The sequence below is a fragment of the Hirundo rustica genome, chromosome 7 (genome assembly GCF_015227805.2).
Source record: "Hirundo rustica isolate bHirRus1 chromosome 7, bHirRus1.pri.v3, whole genome shotgun sequence".
In the NCBI taxonomy this organism is placed as follows: domain Eukaryota; kingdom Metazoa; phylum Chordata; class Aves; order Passeriformes; family Hirundinidae; genus Hirundo; species Hirundo rustica.
Genome location: NC_053456.1, coordinates 30,807,562 through 30,825,951, shown reverse-complemented (window position 1 = coordinate 30,825,951; position 18,390 = coordinate 30,807,562). Strand labels below are relative to the sequence as shown.

General features: G+C 41.9%; 1 protein-coding gene across 4 annotated transcripts; it reads left to right on the top strand.

Moving 5' to 3' along the window:
• The first annotated feature begins 432 nt into the window (after positions 1-432).
• WDR75 (WD repeat domain 75) lies at positions 433-17,606 on the top strand. 4 transcript variants are annotated; one of them, XM_040070127.1, is made up of 21 exons: positions 433-596; positions 1,294-1,423; positions 2,140-2,205; positions 2,740-2,833; positions 3,367-3,491; positions 3,815-3,885; positions 4,430-4,546; positions 5,085-5,173; positions 6,009-6,167; positions 6,467-6,526; positions 6,616-6,731; positions 7,201-7,373; positions 8,108-8,271; positions 10,473-10,656; positions 12,082-12,176; positions 12,555-12,650; positions 13,200-13,369; positions 13,947-14,006; positions 15,027-15,170; positions 15,251-15,342; positions 17,242-17,606. In XM_040070127.1, exons 2-21 carry the CDS (start codon positions 1,364-1,366, stop codon positions 17,444-17,446), a joined length of 2,340 nt encoding a protein of 779 aa, XP_039926061.1. In that variant the 5' UTR covers positions 433-596; positions 1,294-1,363; the 3' UTR covers positions 17,447-17,606. The 4 variants fall into 4 exon arrangements, with proteins under 4 accessions (XP_039926061.1, XP_039926060.1, XP_039926058.1 ...); XM_040070126.2 differs by lacking the exon at positions 433-596 and adding an exon at positions 640-750; XM_040070124.1 differs by lacking the exon at positions 433-596 and adding an exon at positions 670-807.
• Positions 17,607-18,390: the final 784 nt, after the last annotated feature.

The following is an 18,390-nucleotide window of genomic DNA, read 5'->3' as shown; positions in this document are numbered from 1 at the left end:
TGGCGTAAACAGCCGCCAAAACTACACAGCTGTGCAAGAGCTGCAATTGCCATTCCGAAGCAGCAGTGAAGGGCGCAGACACCATAAATCACGGTGCACTCCAGACATTCGCATTGCTTCTGACAGCGGTTTTCCTCCAGATACGAGAACACGATGTGCTCAGTAACTCGGCAAACCCCCAGTTTGTCCAAGTCGGCGAACAAGGGGGGTTTTAGCAAAGCTTACCCATCGCTTTCCTCCGTTCAGCCTTTCTGCCTACTTAAACAAGAGAGTTAACGCATTTTTCTCCCCAGACAGCGCGATTCCAGACCCAGCCACAGCACGCTCCCTTGCGGCGCCCCGCAACCCGTGCCACACGCTGAGGCCCGGAGGGACCCGAGTGCCCGCGGGGGGTGACAGCGGCACAGCCCCTCACGGGCCAGCCCCGGCAATGGCCGGGGAGAGCAGCCGGGGGAGGTTTCAGACGAAAACCCTGGCAGTGGGCACGGGCAGCATCCCCGCAGGCCCCACAGCTGCCCGTACTCATCGGCCCTCCAGGGGCGCTAATGGAGGGCGGAGCGCCCTGTACAGACTACCTGACAGGAGGCTGTGGGCAGGTGAGGGGCGGGCTCTGCTCCCAGGAAACCCACCGGAGGACAGTCTCAAGCTGTGCCAGCGGTGGTTCACGTTGGACATTAAGAAGAATTTCCACACAGGAAGAGTGGTTGGAAGGAGCTACCAAGGGAGGTGGCGGAGTCACCGTCCCTGGAAGTGTTTAGGGAGAGTCTGGACGCGGTACTGGGTGCCACGCACCGGGTGATGCCCGAGGTGCTTTTGGGGCCGCTCCCCTCCTGCACCGCTCCAGTGTCTCCGTGAGGGGGCGCGCGCGCAGCCCGCTGGCTGCGCGCGGCGGGGGCAACGAGGGCGGGGCGGGGCCAATGGGCGCCGGGCGGGGCGGGGCCAATGGGGTCCGGGCGGGGCGGAGCCAATAAGGTCCGGGCGGGGCGGGGCCAATGAGCGCCCGGCGGGGCGGGGCCAATGGGCGCCGGGCGGGGCGGGGCCGGCGCGCGGGTGGCGGCGGGACAAGATGGTGTCGCCGGGCGCGCTCCGCGTGGTGCGGTGCGGGGGCAGCGCCCTGCGCGGCGCCAGGGCCGTGTTCTCCGCCGACTCCAAGCAAGTGGCGCGGGGGGCCGGGGCTGCCGCGATGGGGGGGTGCTCCTGAGCTCCGAGCGGGGCTCTGCCCGCCGGCGGCCTGCGGCTGCCGCGGGGCTCCCGGGCCCCTTCGGCCGCGGTGACGGCGTTTCCCCCCTGCAGGTACCTGCTGTGCGCCTCGGGGGACTTCGTGAAGGTGTACAGCGTGAGCACCGAGGAGACCCTGTGGCTCATGGGCGGCCACGCCGACCTGGTGACCGGCATCCAGCTCAACCCACACAACCACATGCAGGTGTGCGGGGGGAGGTGTGGCGGGGTGGCCGGGGTGCCCCTGACCTGTATGTGCCACCGCGGTGGATGTCCCGGGGCTGGCTGGAGTTTGGGAAGGGGCCGGGAGTGATTGGGGCATCGTGGAGCTGATGTTTCGCTGAAATCTGACAAGAAGGGTAGAGCTGTGTCAGTTTCCTACAAACACAAACGTGAAATGTCGTGTGGATCACGGACAGTCCTTGAATGGAATGACAACAAAACGAAAATACAGCCAAATTTCAGGTTCTTTGATGGAAAGGGTAAAAGAAGCATGTGAGAAAATCAGAAATGCTATGGTTGGTGTTTGCCCTTCTGTACCTGCTGGTACTGATGCAGATGTGACTAAATCCCTTTAACTTGCCCAGTGGCTCCCTCTGCCCCCAGCCTGCCTTCCCTTCTCCTAGTTTGCTTGGGCTTTTTTGGTGTCTGGATATAAACAAGAGTTATTTCCAAGAGGAGCTGATCTGCATATTAGATGTTCACATGGCGGGTATCTGTGCATTCACTCTTTGTGACAATGTACAGCTCAAGCTAGAGTAATAGCGTTGTGCTTGCACGTTATTTGAAGGCAGCACGGAGCTGGTCTCTGTCCTGTATTTTTTATGATTGAGGTACCTGGAATCACAGTTGTGATTGTATGTAGAATCTGGCTTTGATAAATTGCTATTACTTATATGGTTGGTTTTGGTTTTTTTTCAGCTCTACTCTTCCTCTCTTGATGGCACTATTAAGCTGTGGGACTTCATGGATGGGATTCCCATTAAAGTATGTTGAGTTATTCTTGTTAAGAGCATGTCAAAAATGGGCCCAAATCAGTCTGAGATGGGTTGTTCTACTATTAACACAACCTAAAACCCTTCTAATTATGGCAGTAATAGAATGTGTGATGATGATGATGATGCAGATCCTTTCGGGGAAGAAGATGAGAGATGTACTGACATACTGACTTTGCTACCTGCTGCAGTTTGGGATACACCAATAGGAATTGATCCAATGGCTTAAAAATGTGGGCTGCTTACTCTTGCTCACATTTTCTGCTAAATACCCACCTCTGGGTGTGCCTTCTGCTTTGTGTTAGGGATAAGGTGTCTTAACGCTTTTCAATAAATCCAGTGTTCCATATTTTATTGGTACTGTTTTAACATTTGTATTAGTCCTTGATAGAATAAAGATGTATTTATCTTACAGTTGAGGATTTTAATTAATACATGAACATTTCTGTAAGACATGATTACCTTATTTTAAAGACATACACACAAATGTAGTAAGCATTGATTTCCTTACCTTTTTTTTCTTCAGACTTTCACTGTAGGATCCAAACTTCTGGCACTGTACACACTTGCTAGTGCTGAGGACTCAGTGTTTGTTGTCATTCCAAAGAAGGGTGAACGAGGTACAGTACAAGTAGTATCCTCCATGTCGTCCCAGTCATTCTGTGTCTGTGCTGCTGTCCCAGCAGTGAGTGGTGTGCTGCAAGAATGGGCTTTAATATGTACATTGTCAAATATTTTTTAAATACATACTGTGGCAGATGTCTGTAGTCCTGCATTTTGTACCTCTTTCATTCTCATTCTGTGATATCTGTCATTCCAATATTTGTCTAGAAGAGTGCTTGTCTTTGCTTTTGAAGCCTGTACTGCGTGGATGTGGTCTCAGAGATGCAGTTCATCTTTGAGCAGTGCTCACCAAGGTACAGGTTATACTGCTGAAGTTGGGTATGGGTGCTGGAGATTATTTTCCCGCCTTAGGCAGTATTAGATAAACACTTGACCTATTCCCAGCATGCCTGGGTATTTTTTACTGGGATTTTGTCTGCAGTAAATGCAGCTTCCCTTGGATTCTGCTTCCATTTGCACTGATCCCCACTGTCACGTCCTCGTTCTTCAGTACTACTGCTGGTTTCAGACAGGTGTTTTCTTTGGGCAGATACATTCCAGCTGGTCTCAGTTAAGCTGACAAAAGGAGCAGGCCAAGATCTGGAAGGCAAGGAGCTCTCAGTGGTTCTGGATGGTGTGGGTGCATCAGTGAAGCACATTGCATTTGGAAGAGACGTATGTTCACCTTTGGGTCTTTTTCTTTGGGGTGTTGGTTGGGTAGGGTTTTTTTTCATCTCAAATGCACTCTTAAAGGCTTAAGCCTTTATACAAAGCACAGCAATACTGAAACAAAACTGAAAATAAATCAGTGTAAGAACTATGCTTTCTTTAATATTACAAAAACAAAAAAAACCCTTTGACACTTATAATGGGAAAGCATTTATTTAACGTGTGCTTATATGTTGTCTCCAGTGTAAAGGACTTTGTAGTGAAATGTGCTTTATTTCTTCTCATGTGAAAAGATAATCTGTGTGTCCTAAATGGCTTTACTTTAACAGGGTGCATATGTGGTATCAGTGAAGGATGTGAACCTCCAGGTTTATTTTTTCAAACGGAAACTGTTGAACAGGTAAGAATGAGAATGAAAATGTCAGGTATTGATTCAGTCTCATATATCCTAAATGTTTTTTAACTCGTGATGTGTGCACACACGATCTCATATTTGATTTTCTGCTGGAGAGGAGGTAGTCACTGTATAAGAAGCTTCCTGTAGAAGTGAAGAGTGAGCAAATCAGTGGCAGTGGTACCTTACCTTTGCAGCTCAAGAATGTATTTTTTTCAGTTAAATACTTAGGTTGATGCTGACCTGAAACAAGTGACATTGTTTGGGCAGGGCCCTGGCAGTGGGAGGGAAGCAGGAAAAAAGGAGAGAGGGAGAGAAAGACAGAAGCAAAAACTCCTTCAGCATGATTGAAGGTGAAGAATTATGGAAATCAAGAGGAAAATAAGTCTGTCACTATTTTTTGGGAGTGCTTGTAACTGTAACAACTTGAAAATGTAGAATTTTGCTTATCAGAATTGTTTCTATGTGTGCTAGCTGATCCTTTTGAAGATTTGTTTTAGAAAAGCCAACCTAACTCTTACAATTAAAGTTACTTTCTTAACTTTTGAAGGTTTTCTTTAAGTACAGTGAAGACAAAAGGAGGAGACAATCGCTTCAGTTGTGTCGTGTGCCATCCTACGGAGGATTGCATTGCAACTGGCCATGCTGATGGAAAGATTCGCCTCTGGTATGTTTTGGTTAACTGCTTATGGTATCCCAAAAACTCCTCTGACTGTAGGGATTAAGTCAAACCTGAGCAAAGCAGTCTAATTTGTCCTTAGCATTGGCATTTTCAGAAGTGAGAATGAGCCTGCAGTGCTGACAGTGTACATGTCAAGTGGAAAAGATGCCTACGTTAAGTTACACTCCGTTGAGTCTAAACATAGGTGAAAAAGATAATGCAAGAGCAGCTGAAATAACTCTTCATGGGCAAGTAGAGTCCTAAGGAGACCACACCAGTGGAATACATGATTAAAAACATTTCATGGTTAAGCTGCTTCCAGGGCTGAGTTGCTCAGTACATCTAAGATGTGAGGTGTGGAACAGGAGAGTTCTGAAAACCTGTAGTGTGGTTCCTTCCCTCCTTCTGCATCATCTGAGCGTAGCATAAACCTGTCACGAAGTTAGAGGACAGGGTAATAAAATTGACTCAATTCAATATTTCCTTTTGTGTACTCTGTTGTTGACATTGTGAGTAAAGAATTGTTTTGTACCTCTCCACACAGGAGGAATTTCCACCACAAGAAAGAGTACACGTATTCCACACTGCACTGGCATCATGATATCGTCATGGATCTGGCTTTTTCTGTGGAGGGTGAGTAAAAGAAAAATAAAAACCAAAACAAAGCAATAAAAAAACCTATCAAAAAAACCAAAAAATGTCTCCATCAAACAAAGAAAATCTCAAATTTGAAGTGTTGTAGCAGACAAGGAAGAATCTATAGAAGCTTCAAGTTCTTCCACTTACTAACAAGTTAATTTCTAGAATTTTAAGTGTATGCAGGATGGATCTAAAATAAAAATGAAAGGAGTTGTTACTTTGTTTATATGCATTCTGATTGGCATTTATAATGTCAAATATCTGCCTTCTGTGGTAGAAATAAAAATCTAATCCCTTCTCTCACTTCTGCTCCTTCACCTCCACTCTTCCTCCCTTCTGTTTCATTAATAATACTGATGAGTTCTTGCCAGCTTTACTTGCATCCAAATAAAACAAGCCAGTCGTGTCTGAGCTCAAACCTGCTGTCACAAATATTACACTTTTACCTGAATTGTGTGATCTGAACTATTGTCCTTAAGGTATTTCTTACTGCAAAGTACTTCTCACAGAAGGCGAACAATTCAGCCATATCCTAACACAAACATGCAGCTGACTCAGAAAGTGATGGGACCTGCTACTCCCAAAGCATTGCTTATATTTCACTGTAGGCACAAATTCCTGTTACATAATCCAAGTTTCTCTAGCAATTTAACAGGGAGTAGTGAGAAGCATGTCTGTGTGTATTGCCCAGGCTTGATATAATTGTTTACTTGTGACAGTTCAGAAAGTTTTGAGAAAATCATGTCTGTCTGTCATTGGAAAGATACAGGCTGCCAATTTTATTTCTTTTTGAGCAAAACCTTTTAACTGTATTTTGTTGCTGAAAAAGGAACCAGGTTGCTGAGTGGTGGAGTTGAATCTGTTCTAGTCCAGTGGCACAATGAATCTTCGTGCCAGAAGGATTTCCTGCCTCGTTTGGGGTCTCCTATTGAGTACATCTCCATGTCCTCTGACGGCGCTCTCTGCTGCACCCTGCACACAGACAACAGTAAGCCAAAACACATCCAAGTATCACTTCAGTGGAAATGCAAATCTGCATGAGCTTTATTTTGTTGCTTTTGGATGAATTAGCTAAGAACTGCATAAAATTTCATTAGTAATCTGAAAAAACAGATGCTTGTTCTTTTGCTCTTTGATCAGTTCTGTGAATTTGCCTGGTGCCTGCTGTAACTTGGCTTTCCACCTTGGTGTCATAAAGTGGGAAAAGATACAGAACAGATGATCACAGTCCCTTTCCCACCATGAGATGTGTGCCTTTTGCAAGACTTGGTCTGCTTTCTCTTTCAGGGATTACAATAATCAACAGCAACCTGAGGTTTTCCAGAAGTATTCAAGGGCTAATCAAAAGTAAGTGCAATAAAATTTATCTTTCACTTAGAGTGTGGAATGTGTCACTTGATAGCTTTGGTCATTTGTCGCCTGATTTTTGTTCCCAGGTAGGGATGTCAAGACTGGCCTAGTGGTTGATCCTAGAACCAAAGCTTTGGTCCTGAACGGAGAGCCAGGCCACTTGCAGTTCTATTCCCTCCAGAGTGACCAACAGTTGTTCAGTGTAAGTTGGATGGGCTTGTACCAAAACCTTAACTTACACAGTGAAGTAACTTGTGCATCAGAATTTATTTGAAGACTTAATGTGGCAAATGGGAAAAAACCCTTGCAGCTATCCCACAAGGCTGGATTCCAGGCTGAGATGTTCCTGGCTTTATCTATGACTTCACTTGCTAAGCAAATCTAAACACTGATACTGAAACAAGTACTTGAAAACAGTGTTCTATCATGTTAAATGTCAAAAATTTGTAGGTAAAACACCTTCAAATTATTTTTCATTCTTTTTTACATTTTGCATTGTTGTGGAATGCACATGCCCTAATTCTGCTCTCCCCACATGTTGGCGTACTTCTTTGTGCCACAGCCCGGTCAGGTCTAACTGGAGCCTTCAGGACATCCTTTCTCCATGGTTTCATGGTATCTCTTACAGCTGTACCTGAATGTTAAAGTACACCTGTGGCCTTGCCTTGCAGCTGGACATTGTGCAGCGCCAGTACATCCACGAGGCGGGTCTGAAGCAGTCGGACCTGGTGAAGGTCGCGTTCAGCGCCCAGGGCACCTGGCTGGCCACCGTGGAGGAGAGTGAAGAGGTCACTGACCCCGAGCTACAGCTGAAGCTGTGGTTCTACCATGAGGAAGCACAAAGGTAATGATAACAGCTGGCCTTCCCAGCTGTCAGTCATGCAAATCCCTGCACAGAAGTTGCCTTGCAAAGGCAGAGTTTCTCTAGATCTGGGAAGTTACCATGGACACTACAGCATCTGCAGCAGAGCAGAATACACGTAGGAAATAATTGCTCTGAATCTCTTTCACTTACAGTAATCAGCATCTCTTGTAACCATGGGACTTAAATTCATATATTTTCTTGGTATTAAAAATCTGACAGAATGGTTCTGTAGCTCTTAGTTTTCCCACCTCTGTGTAATCCACCATTAATTGATTAGTCCTTCTCCGGAAAGTACAGAAGATGATAATTTTATTGTTGGTCTTTGTCTTTAGCTAGCATATCCATCTGGTTAATACCCTTTCCCTAATTTTTCCTAAAAAAAATTACATTTGGACTACAAATTGTTATTTTCTTAAAGAAGTAAGGCAAAAGAAAGCTACTATACAGATCAACCACATGACTGATTTCTAAGTACTGGAAGAACTGCTCAGGGTTCAGGCTGAGTTATAGTCCTAGTGATGATTCTTGGTGCTGGGCTACTGTAAGGAAGCCATTAGGGAAACCTGATCTGTAATGCAATACCATTTAGCTGTCTTAATTAGAAATTCTTTGATTGCTCCTCTCCCTGCCCATTCCAGAGTCAACTTGAACTGAAGTCTTCCCCAAGTTCCAGATGAAATAGAGTGGCAAGCTTGTGTTTTCTTTTCCTATAGCTTTGTGCTGAACACCACAATAAACACGCCCCATGACAACCACATCACAGACATGTGCTTTCGTGACATGGATGAACTGGGAGATGACTCTCTCATACTGGTCACAACTGGCAGAGACTGTGTGTTTAAAGTCTGGGTGATGGTAGAAGACACTGATCCAGAGGGTAAGCGTGGCCAAAATATAACTTAGTCTTACTTGCACCTTGTAACGTACCATAAGAGTAACCTGAGTTGGAAAGGACCTACAATGACATTTGAAGTCATGCTGTAGAAATTAGGACCCTACTTTCATTTGCTTAGTCCCCTGCACTGATCTGCTTCTGCTGCTGCATGAAGTATTGTGTTCTCCCGAGCACCCTGTGATGGAGTTATGCCATAGTTCCACAGTGTTAGTTTGGTATGGAGGTTCCTGAAATAGCCAAAGACCTCGGCAAGCTGCTGCAGAAGGGACTGGCAGCCTGTGTTCATTGGTTAAAGAACTGTTGGTGGTAATGATTTTTCCATGCTGAGGAAATGGATTTTTGTCAGTCCTCTGGGTCGGCTTTTCATTTGAGACTCCTGCTCAAAGGAGCAAGATACAGAAATGTGTTACTCTCTTTGAGCTGACTTAGTGTAAAATAATAACACTTCTACAGTTCTATAGATCCACCACTTCAGAGTTCATTTATTGAACATCCTTCCTTTCCATTAGGTATTTGAACATCATAGAATGGGTATTTAGGTATTTCTGAAATACTTTTAATAACCAAATTTCGCCTCTTCAAAGACATGCTGATGTTCACTTCCTTCAAACAGACCATCTGTGTATGTTTATTGATTGGACATGAGATACAAAAGATTTCCAACATATTAATGTCCTTTTACTTAAGTGTTATTACAGTGTCAAGCACACTCAAGTGAAGTGGCACTTTGCTGCCACTTGGATGTCTTGTCATTTCATGTTCCTCAGTAGCTCTGATAGTGGTCTTGCTGAACGCTTGCAGTTTAGTAATCTGTCTTTCCATGGGCAGGTGAGAACATCTTCAAAAGTACTTTTGAGCTGCTAGGGTTTCCATTTGGCAAACTTTGCCAAACTTTCTCTTTCCAACCTCTTTGCTCCTCAGCTGTGGCTGCTGATGAGAAGACAGACAAATCCTTGTGTCATTTACTGTATTAATAGTAACTCCCTTAATGGTATCTGGAAGAGTGTTTGCTTTTGCTTTTTTTCATAAATTATTCTGAGGCTAAATTATATCTTAACTTAATGAGCAGATGCTTTGATCTTGAGTATTATGTCATCTGGGGATGAAACTTAATTTTGGTATTTTTCCTTCCACAAAGTAATTTTGTATCTGCTGACTGGGCTCATCAGGTTGTTTGTGTTTTAAGTGACTGCAGGGTTCTGTTTCATGGCCTATGTAAAAGTACCAATTAGTGGTGACTGCTGTGGTGCATTTGCCCAGTGGGGCAGAGTAGGAATGCTCAGGTAGAAAGGCTTGACATGCTGCAGCTTCTCTGCAGCAAATATTATTTTACTAAAGAGCTTCTCAGTTGACTTCACTCTGGTATGTGTTAATTGCAGCAGGTCTCTTGCCGGGCCCCTAGATGGTGCCACGCAGCTGGGAGCACACAATCGTTTCTGGCTTTTTTCTTTTTTTTTTTTTTTTTTTTTCAGGCAGGTCTCTTAATCATCAACTTGTAGCCATTATATAAAGGGTATCTTAGCATAGGGTGATTTTCCCTTTTTTCCTCATCCTACTCAAATGTTTCAAAAGCATGCTGGAGGAATTATTTAATACTGGGAAATCTGTGTTAATGTGGTAAGTACATCACTTTGCTCCAGTTTATTTTCTAGTAACTGTCAACAGTGGGAAAGGTGTCCCAACAGAACGCAGTGACAGGTGAACCAACACAAGGAAGCATGCTGGTGGGTCACCATTGAGGATTTGGTGATCCTCAAATCTTCTGTAAATGAACCAGGAGCTTTGTTGAACTCAAATGCAAGCTGTGTTCAGATTTTGAGTAATGCTCATGTGTTCTTGCTAGAGTTGTGACAGAACAGCTTTTCAGAAGAATTAAGTGTTGAATCTACTTGAGTGTCATTTTACCTAACCTCTGCCTCTTTGAGAGCACAATTAATGGAGTTGGCAAACGAAGCATGAATATTGTACCATGTCGGTCTCCATGCTCACTGTTCAAATGCAAAACTGAGGACAAATGAAAACCCTCCCAGCTGTTTCGCATAGTAGAACAGGGCAGAGTCTCTGTACTCTTCAAAAATTGTGAAAGAAAACTGCCTTGCTCTTGAGCCTGTTTTGCAAAAATAATTGAATTCTTCTTTCTTCATGTATAGACTTGAATTAACTGTCTTGTTCATTCAACACAGCACAGCAGAGTGTGAGCTGGAGCTGTGACTTTGTAGGCAGCTACCACAACTACCAAGCTACCAACTGCTGCTTCTCAGAAGATGGCTCTTTGCTTGCTGTTAGCTTCGAAGAAACTGTCACTGTATGGGATTCACTCACTTGGGATCTTAAGTGTACATTTTGCCATCCACCTGGAAATATAAGGTATGTTTTTCATTTGCTCTTTTGTCTCATTTGAACTGTCAGAAAAGAAATCAATCCTTACCAGTCCTAGACCTTGTATATATGTTCATAAACATATACACAAAAACATTGAATTTATCAGTCTTAAATTCATATATAGAAAAGACTAAATGGCTTTTAGGTGGTTGGTTAAAAATACTGTTTAAAATAAGATTGAGCATTGAAGTTTCTTCTAACTTGCTTATGTCTCCTTAAATCTGTATCATGGAGCACACAAGTAATGTGTTGATAGCCCTTCTCTTTTTCCCCATTAATCTAGGGCTGGATCAAAGTCTTGGAAAAGTGTAAATATAAAAAGTTGGTTCTTCATTTGTATATGCATACATGCAAATATAAATTACATCAATAAATCATAAAGGCATGATGACCTTATCTGTACCGTGAAGTACATATCCTCTCTAAGCTCTGTTGGAAAATCCATGTTTTCCTGGCAGACTTATCCCAGCAATGCCCCATTGTATGCTGTCGTGATAAAAGACATCAACATTGTGTGGTCACAATATTTTAAAGACTCTTGACACAAAGAATCATAGCAGCATACAGAGGGTTTTTTTCCCTGCCATGTCTCGTGTGTATGTTTGTAAGCTTTTCTTTTGTGTGATGAAGTCTCTTTCATATTGGTCCTCTGAGATTAGAAGCTGGGAAATGTTATTCTGAAACTGGTGTGAAGGAAAATCGTGGGAGGCACGTGAGCCACCAGCTTGGTGCAGTGGCAAGCTTTTCCTAGGCCAGCTGCCTCCTCTTACAACCTTTACTATTTGTTAGATCAAAAGGAAATAAATTAGGAATATAATGAATATCATTTGTAGGAATTTAATGAATTGCTGTATTACTTGCATAATTTCAAAGGGCTATGCTTTAATATACAAATTCTGTCCTTTTTTAGCTTTTTTGAAAATCTTTTTATCATTAGAAGGCATAAGGCTGTTCTGTTAGCCTCAAACAAGAGACTGAGAAATTAAATCACATGCTTTCTTCAACTGGAGCAGCTTGTAATAACCCTTGTTTAACTACTTCTCTCATTCTAGTTCCTAAACAATAGTAAGGCTTCTTTAAATATTAAATTATTTCCCATTCCCATGTGAACACTTAAAATTATGCATAGGTCTGTAATCTATTTAATAGTTTTAAATCCCTCCTTTTTATTGGAATGCTGTAGAAACATGTAATCCTTACATATTTATACTTACTTTAAATCACCAGACTTACCAGATGGTTTTGTGTGGAGTTTCATGCCACTAGAGGTGAATGCAAAAAGCAAACGTTGGATTTAGATATTAAAACTAAATCATAACTGAATGTTTTTTGTGACTTGTTATTGCTACATAGAGAAACAAAGATGAACTCTGAAGGTGACTAATTTGTTTTGACTTTTTACTTCTGTAGGAAAATCTGCTTTGGGAGACTAACATGTTCCAAGTACCTTATTGGTGCCACTGATTATGGCTTTCTGTGTTGCTGGAACCTGCTCACTTGTGCATGTAAGATCAGCTTGAATGTGTGCTAGAGTAATGTAATACTTGAAATTACTGCGAAACCTTGAAATAATTCCAGTTCAGTTCCAGATTTACACACTACAAAATGCCCTGTGGAAATGGGATGATTTTCATACTTAGGATAGTATCCTGTGCATGTGCTTTGTGTGTGTGTGCAGAATAAAGTTTAAGTTAGGTGAACGATAGCCCAGTAATGGGTAGTATTTCTTACACTTGTGTTGGAGTTGGTAGCATTTGTGTGTTTTTATTCACCAGGGATTGAGTGGAGCTGCCTCTTCCAGCAGCTAAGTCCCTGTGTGTTGTTTGTTTGATCTTTTCTCTGGCTCCTTTTCACCTCTGGCTTTTGCTGTGCTTGCTTTTCAGTGGAGTGGAGTGCCCACCTCAATGTTGTAGTTCTGGAACCTGATCCCCTTTCTGAACATATTGCTGCAGTCTCATGGCTCTCCAAAGAGTCCAGCTGTGAGTACAAAGCCTTCTTTGACAAGTCATAGTCTGCAGAATTTCAAACTGGGGAAGCACAATTTCTAAAAAATGTTTTCTTAGAACTCAGACCATGAAAGCTGCAAGAGAGATTTTAGTCTGTGCTGGCACCTGTGGAAACTGAGCTATATCTGACAGCAGCATTCAAATAAAGCGTGTTACCTTTGCTTCCAGCAGATAGTTTCAGGTACAGGATATATCTCAGGATTAACCACACTTTTGAGGGTCTCAAATGTTCTTGACCCTCTCTTGTAAATGCAGAACTGTGCAGCTACATTTTAGAGCTCTGACATTAAATTAAGATTACTCTTCCTACAGAAATGTTAATTTCCAAGTATGTTACCTGAAGTAGAGTACTGTGAAAGGTCCCTTCTATTATTGGGTAAATTTATCCAGTTATATTCCTGTAAACTGCTGCTTGGGGGCATTCCTGTCCAGCCTTCCTGGCTGTGATATTCTGGGCTATGACAGCTGGCCAGGAACATAAGAATTTCCTGATTTAAAAAGACGATATTCTTGGTTTTGCAGTGTTTGTGTTTAAACCAAATGAGCCACGGCCAATCTACATCCAGAGAAATCTTTGTAAGGAAAAGATCCTGCTTGCTGCCTTTGTTCCAAGAGATGAACCTGAAATCATAAGCTCAGAAAAATACCTTTGGCTAAGAAAATCCCAACTATTTTTTCTTACGGATACACAGGTAAGGAATAGTAATTGGAAGGTGGTTCCTGGGGAAAAACTGTTTTCTTTAAAATGGATTGTTATGAATTCAGAGCTCTGCTTATAAGCATAGGAGTTCCTCTTTTTGATGTCAAGTCATCGTAAGCTGTGCTTTATTGAAAGCTTTCATCTGCCAAAACAGCCTAAGCTCAAAATTATTTAGTGGTTTTCTACTGTGAATAGTTTATGCTGCCTCACTGATGCAAGACACGAGATAACTTGGGAACATTGCCTGTGCTGTTTAACTTAAACAAGCATCTAAAAACTGTATGATTTATTGCTGATTCAAATGTTCCATGTGATACTCAGTTTCCCTGTAATTTCTGGATGGGAGTGTGGGGTTTTTGTTTGTTTTCCCAAGAAGTGTCTAGAACCTCTAGATCCATTCTTGCTTCTCTTCATTTTCTTTATGAAATGAAGAGGAAGAGATGGTTTTTGCGTCTTCCAGTTGAGTGACAAAAGCTTTTGGGCCAGTTGGAAGCTTCTGTAGGCAAGGTATGGAAATATGGAAAGCAGTTTCACACATGATAACTGTGCTACATCCTTCTGTATTTTAGGAGCTAATGACACTTAGCACAAAGTCTCTGGAAGAAAGGCTGACGCCATGGAGCAAACAGGTACCTCTCTTAGAAGTTCTGACTCAGCTGGACAGGGCAGTTCAAAATTCTGATGGCGGTCATTTTGTCATATTGAAATTCCCTCTTGGCGTGAAAATGCACATCAGATCCTTACCTGAAGTCACAGACACTTAGCAAAAGGGACAGTAATGTGGATTTGCTTATTTTTGACAAGAAGTGCTGTTTGTAAAAAAGAATAGTTTTCTAAAAGATACAGGTTACACAAATGAAGCAAAATGTTCGAGTAGGTTCTTATCTTGGTTTCTGTAACACTTGGAACCTTGAGTGTGGTCTGAACTGTGGGATGAACAGTTGTCAGCCAATTGTGACTTAAAAGTGAGGTGTTCCAGAATTGCATTCCAGTATGTCTTTCTGTGGAGGAGTAGTCTGGGAAATTGGTTCTTTCTTTTTTTTAAAATTCGTGTTGAAGAAGTGTTTCATACTCATTGAAACAGCAGCATTTGATTGATGTGGTTGGTTAGATAAAATAGATCAAAGTAGAATTCAGTATCTTTCTAATACAGAATGCTGTTGGAATGTGGGCATAAGCAATCAATTTCTTTGGAGGGTGAGAAAATAATTTGGTGTTCAGATTAATGTATATTGATGTAGGAAAGTGCCAGAAGTCAAGGTGCCATGTTTTGCTTGCCATTACATACTTGAATCTCTCTGCAGATGACACTGGAGTATAAATATTCTTTTGGTTCCAAATGGAATCAGAAAAAAACAGCCTTTGGTTTTCTGGCACATGCACCACCTTCCATACTTGGAAGTAAATAGGTAGATCAGCAAACTAAACTCTAGTATTCTTGGGTCCACATTCTGGGGAGAGTTTTGCAACCCTCTGTGCATGATTCTCTCCAGACACCTGACAAAGAATGAGTACAAAGAGCCACATAGCTCAGTCGAGATAAATTTCACTGTAGATTTCTCTAACCTGGGTTTATTCTGAATTTGGTAACTTAAAAGGAGATAGAACTTAGATTTGTGGCACTAAAATACTACTTACATTTTTTCAAGCTGGCAGTAGAAGAAAGTCTCCCTGTGACACCATTTAGTTTGCTGTTGGGAAAGCACAGACGTCAGCAAGCACAGGAGGATACAGACCTTGGAAAACCAGTTGTTCATAATAAGCAGGAGCAAGCTTCACCTGCTGTCAAAGAGGTAGGAGTAATTACAGTAAATGCACAAGCAAAATCACAACAAACAAAATCTTTCATAAAGCTTCTGTTTTATCTTTGCAGCTTTTGCACACTCCAGCACACGTTTTGCCATCTGCTTCCTTCCTCTGCACTATATTTATTAACTCATTGCTCATCTCCAAAGAGAACAAAAGGTAAGAAAAGTTCAAGAACTCTCCTTAGTTATCAGAATTATTTTAAACTATGTACATATTTGTTCATAGTGGAAAAGCAGTTTTCCAACACTCTTTATCTATTCAGTAAGTTAGTAGAATATTTCAGAGTGGTAATGGTCTGCCTGTTTAGTGTATTGGCTCTTTTGTTGCTGTTATTTTTCCTGGGTTGTGCATAATGTGCTTATATGCAAAACGCTGCCTTTTACACTCAAATGTTCTCCATGAATTTAACTTTATTCCAGGGATTTAATGGCTTTTTAGTGCTCTTTTTGGTTAAATATTAGATTCTCAACTTTATTTGAAATTACTATGACTTGCTGCATGATTTTTTTGTTTCAGTTTCTAGATACACCAGGAAGTTAAAAGCTTGATCCTAAGAATTTGTTTAGAATGCAAATGTCATTTCTAATTAAATACTACAAAATATAAGTGTGTGCTGTGAGCACATCCAAGTTTGGCTTACAGTGCATTAATTCCAATTTAATTGAGTAGTTTGATAGGTACTTAAAATTGTAGCTTTCTCCTTTGGGATCAATACATGCTGCTAAAAAAGCAATGCGGGCACAGAGATTATTACAGTGGCCTTACATTAGGATTAATATCTTGTCACTTACACTGAAGCCAGTTAAACAATTCCATTTTTGTGTCATCTATTCTTTAAAATTTAGTTTAAAAGAGTTTCATTAATCTCTGCCAGGCCAGGGATGGAAACCTGTCCTTGGAACGAGGTGTTGGTGTGGATTTGCCAGACGGGCGAGCGGGTGGTTCACAGGGCCAGAGCTTACCCAGAAACAAACACAGCTCCTGAGTGTGCTCTGGCTTCTGCCACGTTGTGCTGGCCACTGCTGCAAGATCTCTGACTGCATGGCACAGCAAAACATCCACAAAACACTGACAAAAATCTAACACATGGGAACATGCATCTAGTTTCGGTCCTGAAGATTGGGAGGGTTCAGCGACCTGTGTAAATATTTGCACTTGTGAAGCTTGTACTTTGACAGGGGTGATTGGTATGGCTGTGCATTTAAAGGTACATGTAAGGGCTGCAGCACTGGGACCTTGAGGATCAACCACAAGTTCTCACTGTACAGTGTATATATTATACAGTGGATAAATTATTAACATTAAATGCTTCTAGTTTGCTTGGCACTATGATGGTACTGTGTGCTAATCCACTTATATTTTGTGAGCGATGAATAGTTTCTATTAGAACAGATGATTTTTAGAAGACCAGTACTGTTTTGCCATGCAGTTCACTCTTAATAGATCTAGAATATTTATACAACAGCTACTTGAATTAATACTATTAATTAATGCATTTTAGGTTATAATAGTTCCATATAATCCGTTGGAATTGTGCTTTTTACTTCAGCACAGGCTTAACACCCTTGAACTCAGAAGGGGACAGCCACTTTGAACACCTGTCTGTTTAGAGAAAAAAAAAAAAAACCCAAAGAATTTTTTTTCATTCCTAGTAATGCTCTAGGTACTGTTGCAGTTTTTAAGACCAAATGACCTTTTTCAGATTTGAAAAGGAATGGACTTGTTGAATACTGTCTCATCTACCGGTATATCCAATGTTTCTGATCCTGTAGGACTGCAACACTGTGGCATTTGTCATAACGCTGACCTGCCTCTCTGCAATTATGTATTATATTTTGAGAAAGAAAACTATTTTAGGTTTACTTAGAGGAGAGCTATTTGAAAACTAGCTTGAAATTGAGATGGCAAGAGAAGTATAGTAGTTTTAGGGTAGACTGAAATAATAAAAAAAAAGAAAATTTTGTTTACTTAGTTGTTTGCATGATAACTTCTCCGCTATAGTACTGTAATATGTGAGAGCACCTATTCATTGCGTTGTTTCCAATCATCTTCCAGTGCTGGAGAAGTTGCTGATGAAGTAGAAATGGAAAGTGAAAAAGCAGAGGATGATTCCGATGAGGAAGATGTCACAGCAATGGAACAAGAAGATACAAGCCCTATGGAATTATTAGGAGAGATGACATGTAAACTGTCTAAATCCCAGGAAAAAGAGCTACGAAAAATAAGAAAAATGGACTACAGTTGGATATCAGCCTTCTAAACAGACATCTTACTTTTTTTATACTGCAGGTTGAAGCTTTGTGGATTAAATATTCTTTAAAAAAAAAAAAATTCAGGTCCTCTGGCCAAAAATTTTTAGCGGCTTCTCTTTCCAAAGGAATGCAGAACTAGGGGGAGGGATTAAAGTTTTGAAAAACTCATTCTTCTCTTAGTTTATTAATGATTCTCTGTCACCTTAGAAAATGCTTAACCTGGTTTGGGGGTTCCCCCCCTCCCTTGCAAGTATATTTAAAAGGCTGATAGCAAAACTGGGTTCATGATCTGACTTGTGATCAGTTTGCAATGTGACAGCTCAGCTGCTGAAAGTCTTCCCCCACTGAGGTTGGGTTACTGGTGCCAAAGCAGCAGCAGCAAATGCCTTCAGCTGGTGACAGAGCTTAGCTCAAGCTGTGGCAGCGGAAATCAGGGTCCTTCTTGATGCTCTGTACAGGTAAGCAACAAGTCTCCTCCCCAGAAGATCCTCTCCAGATGTTGAGACAGGTGAGAAGTGGTTTGACATGCCTGGTTAGAGAATACAGGTATTAATCTTGTAGAATTCACAGAGTAAGGAGATTCTTAGGTGGAGGGTCCTCCATGGATGAGAGCACTGTGAAACCTTTCCAAATATCAAGACAACTGTATCGTGTAGGAGATGCATCAGTTTGTGCAACAGCCAGTTTAACAGGCCTTTAATGCACCAGCTGGAATTCCTGTATATCCCTTAACTATACACAGCAGAGTGCAGAATTGCATTGAAGTGGTGAATTTGAGGGCCTAAGGGTGGATACAATCTCCTGTGGTGCTGTGGCATGAAGGTAAGCAGATACAAAGGGCACAGGTCACTAAAATCCCTGAAGAAACAATATTTTGCTACAAGTATTCAAATTAAAATTGCTGGAAGAAGAACAATCCAACACTCAGTTGAGTGAAACCTGAGTTCTCCTG

Coding starts and splice junctions, on each gene's coding strand:
- WDR75 (XM_040070121.1), top strand. CDS start 1,067: ATGGTGTCGCCGGGCGCGCTCCGCGTGGTGCGGTGCGGGGGCAGCGCC. Junction 2,206..2,739: donor TGGATGGGATTCCCATTAAA/GTATGTTGAGTT, acceptor TTTTTTCTTCAG/ACTTTCACTGTAGGATCCAA. Junction 8,272..10,472: donor AGAAGACACTGATCCAGAGG/GTAAGCGTGGCC, acceptor CATTCAACACAG/CACAGCAGAGTGTGAGCTGG.